This window comes from Morus notabilis, unplaced genomic scaffold (assembly GCF_000414095.1).
Source record: "Morus notabilis unplaced genomic scaffold, ASM41409v2 Scaffold74, whole genome shotgun sequence".
Lineage (NCBI taxonomy): Eukaryota > Viridiplantae > Streptophyta > Magnoliopsida > Rosales > Moraceae > Morus > Morus notabilis.
This window is the reverse complement of record NW_010359622.1, coordinates 652,815-667,086: the sequence shown is the minus strand read 5'-3', so window position 1 is coordinate 667,086 and position 14,272 is coordinate 652,815. Positions and strand designations below refer to the sequence as shown.

Below are 14,272 nucleotides of genomic sequence, written 5' to 3'. Positions count from 1 at the left end.
GTTCTAGATAACATTTTTCTATCTTCCAAAATTATAATGACTCTCTCTTTTGGGCCTGCCATATATTTTACAAACACGCTTACCCAAAAATAAAAACGTATTTTTCTTACTGAATAAAACAAAATCTGGTGGTGCACTTCATTTTCCTTAGCAGTAATCTTGAAAATCATTGAATGTTGAAGTGCTTGAACTAGTCTCCCACTGACCATCTAATTACTTTTCACTCTCTTTCATCCTGTGAGGCCCGCGGAGTTCCACTTAATCTCTCATAAAGACAGAATAGTAACGCGCATATACAGAGTATCGAACCCTAAAAAGATAGGTGTCCTTACCATTACAAAAAATATACTTAAGGCGGCTATTAGAATCATTTTTTTTCCTATATTTCAGCCTTGTTTTGCACGTATATTCTAGAGCTAGGAATAGAATCATTCTAAGAGCTCATTTTTTGTTGTTTCTTGCATAAAATAATATATATATATATATTTATTGTATACACAAATACATAGCTAATTCTTCAAGCTTAACACCAGAAAAGAAGGCAAACTGAGAATGGAAGTGACAAACAGATACATAACAGTAAAGGCTCATGTAGAGGGGGAACCGACAGAGTCTGACTTTGAGATTAAATCTTCAACTATTTCTACATCAGTTCAGCCCGGTTCGAACGACATTATTCTGAAGAATCTGTATGTTTCAATCGATCCATACCAGATAAACCGAATCAAGAGCCATAGTGCCTCTCACACGACTTCAAGTTTTGCTGTTGTTATCACTCCTGGAGAGGTAAGCCGCCATTAAAAAATAATAATAATAATAAAAAAAAGAACTATTGCCTTGAAAGTTTCTTTTCTATTCAGTTTGATTTTTTGGTATTAAAAGTGAAGAGAATGATGGAAATTATTTTACGAGAGATAATCTCAACATTTTTTAGATGCAGGGTAGATTCTTGCATTTCGATTAAACGCGGGGAGATTTTTGTGATTATTACTACCATTTAATGAGTGTGCAATTGATGCTTATGTTATTATTTACTACCATTTTTGTTATTATTTTTGTTTATGTTTGGACAGACAATTGATGCTTATGGAGTGGCTAGAGTTGTGGCTTCTGGGAATCCTGAATTTGAGAAAGGTGACTTGGTTGTAGGAATGATTACGTGGGGAGAATATTGTGTGCTAAAAGGAGAATACATGTTGAGGAAACTGGATCCCATGGGATTTCCTCTTTCTTACCATGTGGGGATTTTTGGTAATTTGCCATATCTCTATAACCTTTCATGTCAATCCTTTATATCGATACAATATCTGGAAAAAAAAAAAAGAAAAAAAAAGAAGGTTTTTAGCACTTGTAGGCTTGTATTTTGGCATTTCCGTCCCTTAATTTTATTTATTTATTTATTTTGTGGTAATTGAACCCATGAAGTTTCAAAAGACTAGAAATTAACTCTAAGGAGAATGTAATAAATAGCATATTTTTTAAATTAAATTAAGTATAAAGAAGATTTTAAAACTATTTGAAATAATAGCAATTTACATGGTAAATTAATCATTTACCGTGTAAATAGTTCATTTACAGTTAGTAAAAACATTTTTTCACGTAAATTTTATTTTTACAACTGAAATAAAAAAAAAATTCCATGTAAATAAAAATTGTTTAAAGATTTTTTACCGCATAAGTTATTTTTTTACCAATCATAAATGATTTATTTACTATGTAAACTGCTATTCGCTTCAAATAGTTTAAAATCTGCTATTTACTTAATTTAGTTTTAAAAATTTGATATTTACTACAATTTCCCTGAACTTCTAATAGTTAATACAATAGTTACATTTTAGAAAATCATATAGCGAATTTCAGGATATAAATTACAAAGAAATAATAAATAAGTTTTTGGGGAATAAAGTGCCAAACTATAAGAAGTTTGGGGAGGGCACAGATGCTATAGATTATCCTGATTCTGTTCCAAATTTAACCTCTGTTAACTATTGGAGTCAATTTGCTCTTATCTTATTAAACTTAAGGAGTAAATTATCAAGTAAAAAAGTTCAGGGAAAACAGTAAAGAAGTTGCCCATGTGATCTTTGTTTTTCCTCAGCATTTAGCGGTCTGACGGCCTATGCGGGACTTTTTGAGGTGGGCAAGCCTAAGAAGGGTGAAAAAGTGTTTGTATCTGCAGCTTCTGGTTCAATAGGCCATTTGGTTGGACAATATGCTAAACAGTTTGGTTGTTATGTTGTTGGCTGCGCTGGAAGCAAAGAAAAGGTAACGCATCGGATTACTCGCGTTGGTAAATTGATTTTTGATTTTTTTTAACACATATAAAAGTGTTTCAGACACTTGTGTTAAATGTGTAGGTAGCCTTGTTGAAGGAAAAACTTGGATTTGATGATGCGTTCAACTACAAGGAGGAAACCGACTTGAAATCAGCTCTCAAAAGGTAAAGGCCTCTATTTGATGCTTTTTATATTGTGTGTTTAGATACTATAACTAAAAGGAACATCATGAAAAAAAAAATGAAAAAAAAAGTCATGAAACTAAGATATGATTTTTGCGAAAGTGACTAAACTATAAGGATAATGTCGGTTGAGTATAAAAAAGAAACGTATTGGTATATGTTGTGCAATTCAAAATCATCAATATCTTTATCGAATTCGGTCAATTTGCATACTTTTTATTTAAAAGTTCCTGTATAGTAAAAGTACATTATTTTTGTTGGCTATACTGTAAGTACTTTTTGCATATAATTCTCTCTAGGTACTTCCCTGATGGAATAGATGTCTACTTTGACAATGTCGGGGGAGAGATGCTAGAAGCAGCAGTAGCCAACATGAACATCTACGGTCGGATTGCAGCCTGCGGGGTGATTGCTGAGTACACAGGTGTGGGAAAGCGAGCCGCGCCGGATATGCTAGAGATTGTGTACAAGAGGATCACGATACACGGATTCTTGACGTCTGATTACATGAATCTCTATCCGGATTTTCTCTCAGCCACCGTGGATTACCTCCGCACGGGCGCAATTCAGACGCTTGAAGACATCTCAAGTGGTGTGGAGAGCATTGCACCGGCTTTTGTTGGTCTGTTTCATGGTGCTAACACTGGGAAGAAGATTGTGAAATTGGCAGATGAATGAGCTTTGATAAGACTTCTTTTTTAGCTTGGTTGATCAATAAATTATAATAGATGTGTTTTTTACTTGCAATTGTTGACTATGTACTATGAGAGCTTGGAATAGTATTGGCGCATGTACTAATTTCATCTAATTTTGGGTACGGACAATCACAAAATCCTCCACCATATTTAGTGTAACGCGCTTAAAGTTGTTCTCATAAATTACGAACAATTTTGTTTTTCCTTCCTTTTTCACTACGGCAATCCCCCTCACATCATGTTTGATTAATCAGATGGAAAATAGTAAGGAAGGAGAAGCAAGTATCAAGCTAAACAAAATAAAAAGGAAGTATGAAGTTTTTCTTTCCTATTATTTGGTAGTAGATAAAGAAATAGGAAAAACATGTGTAACGTAATTTATTTATTTTTTCTATTATACTTTATATAGCGCCGGCAACTCGTGTTGCTATGTTCAGTTCGTGCTCTGTCATGTCGTGCCCCTTAATAGACACTATAACTCTTAATACGAACCTGACCCATTTGATAATTATGTCAGAAGATAAAACTCAAACACGACTCTTTAATTAAAGGGTTGACACAAACTCAACACGACTAACTTATTTACTAAAGGAGTCATTACCGTGTCATGTTAATCTGAAACACATTTACAACTCATCTACTGAAATCCATTGTTTAAGCTAAAAGAAAACTTAAAAGAAATTAAAAAAAAAAATCAACAACTTAGCAAAATAGTAAACTTAAAATAACAAAACAAAGTACTAAAACAATAAATAACAATCAGACACATGGAAACAATATCAAGTTTTACAATCTTTATAAAATAGGTTATAGCGTGTTGTATTTATGTTAACCTAGGTTATTGCAGGTTAAGTTCATGTTGAAAAATTCGTGTCGTGTTGACCTTTTATTTAATCGTGTTTGGCGGGTTCAACCCGTTTTGATTCAAACTCATTTAAAGCAAACCCAAACCCTCTAACTCCGTGCGTGTTTAGAGTCGTGTTGGCCATGTCGCAACCCAAATTGAAATTAAAATTCATGCCAATTTTGACTGGTTTAACACTAGACAAAAAGGATCCACACATCAAGAGTATTAAAACCCTGATTAGATGCTAATTTCTATGTATAATGTAACTAAGTGCTTTTTTTTTAACAAGCAAAAAACTTTATTCAAAGAAAATAAATCAAAGAAAAAATCTACAAAACAAAAAAAAAAGTATGATGACTTTTCACTTCGAGCTAGAAGCTTGTAAGATGACTTTTCCTCTTCCGGATTGATTCTTGTTCAGTTTTTTCCACAAGTATCAAAATATACCCATTTTTTCATGAACCCGAAGCAACAATTTTGCCTTTGCTAAAGCAAGTGTGTGGCTGTTGATTTTTGAAGCATTTTCTGCTCTAGTGCTACTATCTTCAAAAGAATTCTCAAGTACTAGATCCGCCTACGATTGTCTATTCATTTCATGTGGAGAATCTGATTGATAAAATGTGACTGCATTAGGGCCAGTAAGAATAACCTCTAAATTGATACCATGAATACTTTGGGCATGCATCGGAGGGTTATTTTGTACCCTCCCTGATTTGAACTCCTATTGCCCTATTCTCTGGCTTTCTTGAAATAACTAGAGTAAAGGCCCCTTGTGGTCATAATCAATTTGGTCTGTCCAATGGCGAGGTATGACTTTAGCAGCTTTCTGAACCATTTTCTTGATATTCTTTGTACCCCCTAATGCTTGGCTCATGTAAAATTTATCATTAAATTATCTCTGTCAATATGGTTTTTAGTAAAATTGTCTCCTGAACTTATCGTGGTTTAATAAATTACTCTCTAAATTTTTAATTTTAATAATCAACCCTTAAACTTATAAAATTGTTGTAATATGCCCCATTTTATTAAATTTGTTCAAATTTTTTTCTTAAATTTAAGGGATTAAAAGTTGAAAAATTAAAAGATTTTGTGTTACATTTAGATTGGGATGTTCAAACTTTTCGTCAAACGTGCCTTTTCGATACTAATTTAACACAATCATCGTCAAAATGAGACATATTAGGCATATTGGAATAATTTTATAAGCTGGGGGATAACTTATCAAAATTAAAAGTTCAGAGAATAAGTTACTAATATCTTATAAAGTTCAGGAAATAAATGTGTAAAATACCCCAATAATATTGTTTGTAGAAACAACCGTTGGATCATCGACTTTTTACTTATCTTCTGACACTATATCAACATCCATATTTCTGTCAATTACTACATCTATAGAACCATTGACTTTATCCTCGCTGGTAGTTGGAATTCAAAAGGTTACCCTCAAATGTTGCCTTGAACATTTTGAGGGTTGCTAATTATACATGTTAATTAACTTCAAGTACCCCTTCGAAATGGACTTGGATCCTCTATTCAAAATTTATGACCAATCCCCATCCATCTAATCCCAAGGCGTACAAATTTTTATGAACATTTAACATTGTTAGTGTAACGACCCACATCCCTACTTGGTATGATATTATCTGCTTTGGGACTGAGCCCACGTGATTTTACTTTTTGGACTGAGCCCCAATTGACCTCATACCATTGGAAGGTGGTGTCATTTCTTATAAACTAGGACCTATCCTCATCATCAGGCGATGTGGGACTGCACAACTTACTATTTCTTGGCCTTGTGTCTTAAGGGACTGATAGCTGTCACAATCACCACTCCTTATAGGTCCCAACGTCCTTATTTGTCACATTTCTGGCTGGGTAGAGGCTCTGATACCATATGTAACGACTCACATCTCCACTTAATATGATGTCGCTTTGAGTCTAAACCCGCACGGTTTTGCTTTTGGGCTTCATCCTAAAAGGGCTCATACTATTAGAAGGTGGTGTCATTCCTTATAAACAAGGACCTATCTTCATCCCTGGCCAATGTGGGACTGCACAAATTACCCTTTCTTAGCATTGTGCCTCAAGGGATTGATGGCTGTCACAATTAAAAAAAATCTATGATTTCTTTAAGTCATTCAAAGTAAAGTGTTTCAATTTTAACTATTTTCCTCATTCGTTAAGATGTAAATATTTGAAAGTTAAGATAATTGTGACGATCCATGAGGGGTCGTTACAGATATGGTATCAAAGAGATTTCCTATTTCTTATCATGTATTGCCATGCATTTACTTCAAAATTCTCTGTAAGTAGGTATTTATTTATTTTAGATGAAATGTCACTACACCAAAAATGCTTTTAATAACGTTTAATTATAGCGTTTTTAAAAAACCGTTATTAAAACTTATTTTAATTACATTTCATAGCGTTTTAAAAAAGTTATTTTCAATATATATATATATATTAGAAAATCATGAAATGTTTTGGCGGGTTGTGAAAATTAAAATTTCTCTCTCTTTCTCATATTTATTTTTCTGTCTCTCCTTATTCTACATGTACTCTCTCTCTCTCTCCTTCTCGTTCTTCTCTTCCTCTGCCGAACTCTCTCTCTCTTCTTCCAAGAAAAATTTTCAAATTTCAAAATTTAATAACTCACTCGTTCTTGATTGGAATTGAGTGATTCTTGTTTCTATGAGTTCACAATGAAGAGGAGAACGAGATGACACCCATATTGCCTATGGAATCCATCACGCTCGGAAGCTCACCGGAGCGCCGCCGTCGTCCGCGCCGTGAGCCGCCATCTCCGGCGGTGGAGGTCGACACTACTTGATTCAAAATGTTGAGGGCGACGTCGGGATGCTAAGCCCTCAAGAAATTTTGAGGAAGGAGCTTCTATTTTTGAGGTACCACTTTTTCCTCCTATTTGGTTTAAATCTGAATTTACTCTTGTTTTTCTTGTTCTATTTTCGTTAACAGAGATCCCAATAAGATTGTTTAACTTATTGCATTCTATTTGCGTTCGATTTTGTAGGCTCATCCCTTGGTCGTAAACAGAGATCCCAAATACACAAACTTCGTTGAGGTAAAGTTTCCTCTTTTTCGATTTGATTTCTGCCCTAATCGTGGTGTCCATGTAGTTTTGAATAACTTATTTAATTTATGAACGGGATTGGAAATCAGGTTGTTTAATTTCTCATTTGTGATCAGCTGGGAGTGCGCCTTTTCTTTTTTTTTTTTGCTGAAATTGAAATGAACTACTTGGTCGTTAGATATATCACGTAATAGTTTTGTTAGGGTTTTGCGCCCGAAAAATGTTGAGGAGAATTTTTTAAATGTATAATTTTTTGTTGTGACTTGTGAAGAAAATAGACATTTTATTGTTATGGTTTTTCTTATGTACCTGCATTGTTGCTGCCTTGTGACTTTATATCAATGTTTCACTGTGGGTAATAATCTGAGCAAGATGATGTTTTGATTAATAATATATATCTTAAACTACGTTTTTATAAATATTATTCATGAATTTAATCTTATTTCAGACACATAATAACAAATTTCAGTCCTTTAAACTTCTTTTCTCGGTGAAGATAAAATTCGGAATTCATATCTGTTTATAGTTTCCTACACGTTTGTTCTTAGTATGATCATGTCTGACAACCTATTCGGAGGTCTCGTAGATTGTAAGGAGTTGAAGCTTCTCCTGCACCAGGTGTGGGTTTAGCTTCGATCTTTGCAGAAGAAATGCCATGCTTTCAGAGAAGGGCGTTCAGGCCCCATCTAGGAAGACGGGTACTACTATTGTGGGTTTAGTTTTCCAGGTACTCCGTTTTCTCTGTGCTTCTCATTGTTGTTTCATTCAAGTTTGTTTGCCTCTCTTACTGCGAATTTCTCTGTGAAATAGCGCTGAAAGTTTTAAGACTTTAAGATTCATGAATTTAGTTAGCATATTTTGATATCAATCCGTTTGTTATTTACATGAAGCTATGATGTAGCATTGTAACTCATCAGTTACTGCTGCGAAGAACTTTAGGATACCTTTTGTATTTATTCCTTGAAGTATGTGGGTGAGATGGGAAGAAAGGGCAGGATCTTGAACACATTTTTGCAGTTGCACCATATGTATTGTTGACGTTATGACTGAATTCAAATCAAATATAAGAGGCTTTACTTGGAAGTGATGTTATAGACGCCATCTCTCAGTGCATATCTGTTTGAACATAGGAACTGATTTGTTACCGACGGGATTACAGGTTCAATAATAGGGGACTATTTGTGCTTGAACTTTATGTATTGTCTAAGAATCTTCTTAATTGGTAATGTCGTAGTGAAATATGCTTTCCGGCTTTGGCATCTATGCAATTGAATGTATGACACCTTGATTTTTATGAATAAAGATTTGACGTTATGCAGTTACATAGAGTAGCAATTTGGACAAAGGCACATAAGAAAAAAAGTGGTGAACCTGTCAATTCAGCAGTTGGTGAAGTCATTGTAAGAAAAAATTTAGCTTATTGTAATGTTGTATATCAATGTCTATATTGTTGTGCTTATGCTTCTATACTTTTGCTCAGTGTTGGTATAGGAAAATTTGGAACAAATACAAAATGAGAGACCCACTTGTTTTTTCTTTTTTTCCTCCATTTTTGATTTTTTTAGCGCTTTGGGAACATGGCTGGTGTTTTTCAAGTAATGGCATTTGGAGTTCGGGTGTTGGACAAGAAGGATCTTGATCCTTCTTTCAAGGCTAAGCTTGCTAAGATTGCCACGGCTGAGATGATTTCCTCCAAGGTAAAGCCGAAAGGGAATGAATTCTGGATTTGATTATCAGTTGATTGATTTATTTGTACTTGTAGGAGTATTCTTTTTGAAGCTATGTTGGCAGTTTATTACTTTGTTAGCTCTTGTTTGATTTTAATTCTGTGATGGTGTAATTAGGGTCAAAAGTAGTCTATACTTAACTAGTTGATTGTTGGCATTTGGGTCTCTTGTCATTTAGTCTTCTATTGAGTGAATACTGCTGGCTAAAGTCCTTCCACGGCAGGAGAAAGGCAGGATAACGTCCCCGTTGTTGGACCAGAACAAGAAACAGAAGCTAGTCGTCATTTGCCTCAGGTTTAATGAAGTTTTCTATTCTTATATTTTGCTTAAGTTGATAAAAAAAAATGGTGTTACTATTATGCCATTCTTGCTTTTGGGCTAAATGCATCCATAGCTCATTTGGAATTAAATTCTGTTGATTGTTCCATTCATTCATAATATTGAATTTGCTCTCTTAGTAAGGTCTTCTATGTACAAGCATAACAATCAAGATAAAACCAATTATAAAGTTAGGGATTTTAAGACGTTTTGGTTACTCTTTTATATTGTTGAGCTTTGAAGCTAAAGGTCTTTGGACTTTCTTATACAGCCTTTAACAGAAGTGTTGTTGATGAACTGTCTTATACAGCCTTATGTGTTGTATACACCCATAGAGATGTATATATGATCTTTCGAATCTGGACTCGTGAAAATAGGAGTGTGGCTAAGGTAAGCTTTATCATCACACGAAACCATTTGTTTTTTCCCCCTTTTTTTTGGTATTTGGACTTGTGCTTTATATGTTGCATACAATTGATATTTATTTGTTAAGGTTCTTTAGAGACTTTTATCTTTATCATTTTTTAAGATCCCTCTGTACTACTCTTTGCTTATGTACTTTTGGATTCTTTTTGTTAATTGGGTCCCTTGTTAAATCCTTTGTTGTGATAATGAATTTCTTGCTGTGATTAATGAAATTCTTTGCTATTTTGTTTTGCTTTGCTTTGTTGAACGGTTTTATGCAGGAGTTGTCACCAGGTTTTTTCCTTTCTTTCTTCTTCAGGTTTAAATGTAGGCAATGTAGACTCATGTTTTCTCCAACTATCTACATAACAATAAATGTAAGATACTCTCTGTTTTACAAGTTTGACATTAAATTTTTGCCTAGTGCATCATTGAAGCCATGTTTCCTCTAACTCACTGCAAAACATATGTGGATGTGGCTATGTAGTTGTGAATGGTGTAACTAGTCATTGCTTTATTTATGGGTTAAATGGTGAAAGTTTTAGCTGAGTTTGATTATTGTTTTGATAGTGGATCACTTTTTTACAGGTTAAACAGTGGAGATGGCTTTTTTGTTCAAGCATTTTGTCAAGGTGGAAGGATTTACTTCACCATTGCACTAGTTAGACGTTTTGGAGAGGATTTCTCAGTTTTCTTTACTTGTTTTGAATGTTAAGGTCTTGGACATTGTATGAATTATGTTGTAGACGTAATTTTATTGCCAGTTTGGTAGATATTAATAACAATTGATATGTTGAATGTTTTTATGTTTTAATTTGAATGTTCCTATTTAGATATATGACATATCTCGGAATTATCATTTATTTCAATGAATTGAAAAGGATATCAATAATAATTTTAAAAAGTTATAACAGTATGAACATAACAAGGAAAAAAAGTTATTAATCTGTATTGTAGTTATGCTAAAGAGTTGTAAGAGGATGAAAATAGCTTGTCTTAAATGTTATAATATTTCAATTCTATAGTGTTTTTTATAGCTCTTTTAAAACGCTATGTTTTCTTAGGATCTATAATAGCGCCCGTTGTCTTAGCGCTCTAAAAAGTGCTATTGTTAGTGATTAATAGCGTTTTTGGACTGCTACTGATGATGATATTTCTTGTAGTAAGTTTTTTTTTTAAACCATAGAAGTGTGGATCCTTAATCGATATCCTGAGATAGGGAGTTTCTTTATTAGTTAAATTTTAATTATTGACAGATGATTAAGATAAGATGGCACGCGGATGAGAACACGATGCTCGTGGCCGTGGTAATGGACGTGGGCAAGCTAGAACTGAGGTTGCGGGAGAACCCAATTTAGCAGAGGTGATGGCACAGTTGCATCAAGGCTAATGGTATGAGGCCTTTTGGGGTGAAGTCCAAAAATAAAAACCGTGCGGGCTGAGGCCCAAAGCGGATAATATCATACCAGGTGAGGGTATGGGTCGTTACATATGGTATCAGAGACTACCCAGCAGAAAATGTGGTCAACGAGGACGTTGGGCTCCAATGAGGAGGGGTGATTTTAACAGCCATCAATCTCTTGAGGTACAAGGCTAAGAAAGGGTAAGCTGTACCGTCCCACAATGCCTGGGGATGAAGATAGGTCCTAATTTATAAGGAATGACACCACCTCTCAATAGTATGAGGTATTTTAGAGTAAAGCCTAAAAATAAAATCGTGCCTCAGGCTCAAAACGGATAATATCATACCAAATAAAGGTACAAGTCGTTACAGTTAGCCTCTATGTTTCCTTTCATTTAACTTTGTCTGAAGCTTCACTCTTAAAAGTAAAAATTTGAAGAATAATATGAACTTTAAAAAAATCAATATGAAAACCGCAATTAAAAAACTTCAAGGAATAAAACAAAAGAAAACTTTTGAGAAGTCTTTTTTTTTTTGGAGATAAAAGTTTAAGAAAGTCCCTTCGGTCATGACGGCAGCTACTTCGGGGTTAAGGTAGATCTAACCTTTGCGCAGAAATAGATTCGTCTCAAATTAACATACTTTTGTCATTCAAAACGAAATGGAGTTTCTCTCATAGGTTCTCAAAAAATAAACTATTAAAAAGTTTTTGTTTTTTAACTATTAGATTTATATTAAAAATTATTTACTCTACATATTTTTTTTAATTTAATGTGATTTTAATCAAATTTAATGATTATAATCTGACTCTGTCAGTAGAAAGGCTCTACCAAATAAACTCTCAACAAAAAAAGGAAAAACTACAACGATAAAGATTACTTTTCCTCATCAATGAAGCATGTTCATCAAACAATGAAAAACGAATAAGCTCACACCTTAGTTAAATAAGCCCATATCAAAATGCATATTTAGAGCATTTTGAATCTAAAAATGTCTATTTATTATTTTATTTATAAAAATACCTATTGTAATACATATAAAGACGTTCATATCCTTACCTAATGAAAAAAAAGAAAAAAAAATAAAAATCAACAAAATAAGAAAGATAGCATAATGAATATTCATGTTTAAATACAAAAAGTCAAATAATTAAATTTAATGAAACCTAATTATTTTAAGAAAAGGAAACAACGGCATAAATGATCAAAAAGGACAAAACCCAGAAATCAAAAGGAAAAGAAGAAGAAGAGATGTTGTATAACCCTTTTGATTTTGCAATTAAGAATCACACCGTCCACAGAGGCCGAAGAAGAATCGCACCATATTCACTTCTGTTATTTGCGTAACCACGCAGGACCCATAAAGCCCAGAGCAATGTCTTTCTCATCATCAATGACAGTATTTTTCACTTTTCAAATTAAACTCCTAAATTCAAAAACTATGAGAGAGAAAATATAATAATTTAATGATAATATTAATATTAAATAAAAATTTTAGAGCTAAATAGGAAAGTAAATATGTGGAATATTATGAGGAAAAAAACAATTATATAAAACAAAATTAACCATATAAGAACATGTTGGTTCGAAACGATTTTGAAAGTGTTGTAACTCGGATCGGGTCCGAATAAAAATTTTTATAAAACTTTTAAGAACGTTATAGTTTATATTAATTTTTAACGAATAAATAATCTAATTAATTTAGAATATGAATTATACTCAACGACTGATTAGGATGATAACTTGAATTCTTTGACTACGAATAATCTAAGTGTTTCGGTTCTCAGATCAACAAGAATCTTCCTCCTCAATTCCTTAATTTTACAAAGAACGTGTGTATGAGCACACCTGAAAATAGAAAAAGTAATTATCACTCACTCACAAGTCTTCCACATACATCAATACATGTATAGAAGTGTTGTAACTCGGATCGGGTCCGAATAAAATTTTTTATAAAACTTTTAAGAACGTTATAGTTTATATTAATTTATAACGAATAAATAATCTAATTAATTTAGAACATTAATTATACCCAACGACTTATTAAGATGATAACTTGAATTTTTTGACTACGAACAATCCAAGTGTTTTGGTTCTCAGATCAACACGAATCTTCCTTGTCAATTTCTTAATTCTACAAAGAACGTGTGTGTGAGCACACCTAAAAACAGAAAAAGCAATTATCACTCACTCACAAGTGTTCCACGTACATCAATACATGTATAGAACTGAGAATAGAAGAACTTTTTTCCCTTGTTTTTCTCTCCCTAATAACCGGCTACTATAGAGAAGAAGAGCAAAAATTTGTGTTCTCTAATTTCTGCAGCCCTACATTTATAAAGAAACTCTCATAATCTTAGAGAACCTCAGATTAAGATAATATTTCAGAAAATTAGAGATTAATTTTATTTTAAATTCTATTTAAAATCAAATAAAATTCTCATTTAATTTTAAAATAAGTTTCTCTCTTCTAGCACTTATAAAATTTGACCACAACAGGGATTTTTTCCTGTGGTAGGCACTGTCTTATCAAGTAGGCGGAAAAGAATTTTTTCCTTATCCTGTTGACCAATTTTGACACAAATTCAAATTCTCATTTAAAGTAAAACTTCAAACTAATTTGAATTCTAATTGGATAATTTGTCTAACAAGTAAAATTGGATTACTTGGAAAGTAAGTAATTGAATCCCAAAGGAATTCTTCCCTATGCTAAGCATGTTCCTCATGTGGTTCCCACCACTTATAAAGTTCATAATTAAATAATCATATTATTTAATATTTAATTGATTCTTAATTAATTATTTTTGAGTGAATTAATTTAGAATTCTATAATTCTAAATCCTGTTTTATCCTAGTGTCTTGTATAATTACAAAGACAACGCGGAAACTCATGGACCTATAATATCAAGCTCTAATAAAATTAATAATTAATTAAACTCTTTAATTAATTCATTCATTCAATTAATGTTAAAGTTACTCCACTATAAACTTGGAATTGTAATCTTGACATTATAGACATCTATTTACGTCTGTGAAATGTCCACTAGATATAGCTACTTCATATAGATCGATCGTCCATAAATAATTCATAATTAGAGCTAGGTGAATTAACCTCTCTAATTACATCTTTTTTTCTTGAGTATCATTGCTTCTCTAATGGCCAGTAATTCATAAAACAAATTCATGAATCAAAGTTCCTACTCATTCAAGTATCGAATTAATCCTCAAGGAAATTATTTATCTATTTATTTCTTAAAAAGAAATGGATTTCATCATGTATATTAACATTTATGGCTACCTATTGCTTCATGTCTCCAAGATACTAGGAAT

General features: G+C 32.9%; 2 protein-coding genes across 9 annotated transcripts; both read left to right on the top strand.

Annotated features, from left to right (window-relative positions):
* Positions 1-400: 400 nt before the first annotated feature.
* LOC21405225 (2-alkenal reductase (NADP(+)-dependent)) lies at positions 401-3,290 on the top strand. Its single transcript, XM_010094950.2, has 5 exons — positions 401-786; positions 1,074-1,251; positions 2,099-2,265; positions 2,358-2,440; positions 2,758-3,290. Exons 1-5 carry the CDS (start codon positions 553-555, stop codon positions 3,134-3,136), a joined length of 1,041 nt encoding a protein of 346 aa, XP_010093252.1. The 5' UTR covers positions 401-552; the 3' UTR covers positions 3,137-3,290.
* Positions 3,291-6,604: 3,314 nt separating this feature from the next.
* On the top strand, positions 6,605-10,355 carry LOC21405224. 8 transcript variants are annotated; one of them, XR_002901923.1, is made up of 8 exons: positions 6,605-6,903; positions 7,032-7,082; positions 7,678-8,491; positions 8,657-8,788; positions 9,042-9,112; positions 9,447-9,526; positions 9,861-9,918; positions 10,130-10,355. XR_002901923.1 is itself a non-coding variant. In XM_024163529.1 (7 exons), exons 3-7 carry the CDS (start codon positions 7,747-7,749, stop codon positions 9,469-9,471), a joined length of 381 nt encoding a protein of 126 aa, XP_024019297.1. In that variant the 5' UTR covers positions 6,605-6,903; positions 7,032-7,082; positions 7,678-7,746; the 3' UTR covers positions 9,472-9,788. The 8 variants fall into 8 exon arrangements, 3 of the variants coding, with proteins under 3 accessions (XP_024019297.1, XP_024019296.1, XP_024019298.1); XR_002901924.1 differs by having other exon boundaries at positions 9,823-9,918; XR_002901925.1 differs by lacking the exons at positions 9,861-9,918; positions 10,130-10,355 and having other exon boundaries at positions 7,678-7,818; positions 7,982-8,491; positions 9,447-9,788.
* The last annotated feature ends 3,917 nt before the right edge of the window (positions 10,356-14,272 follow it).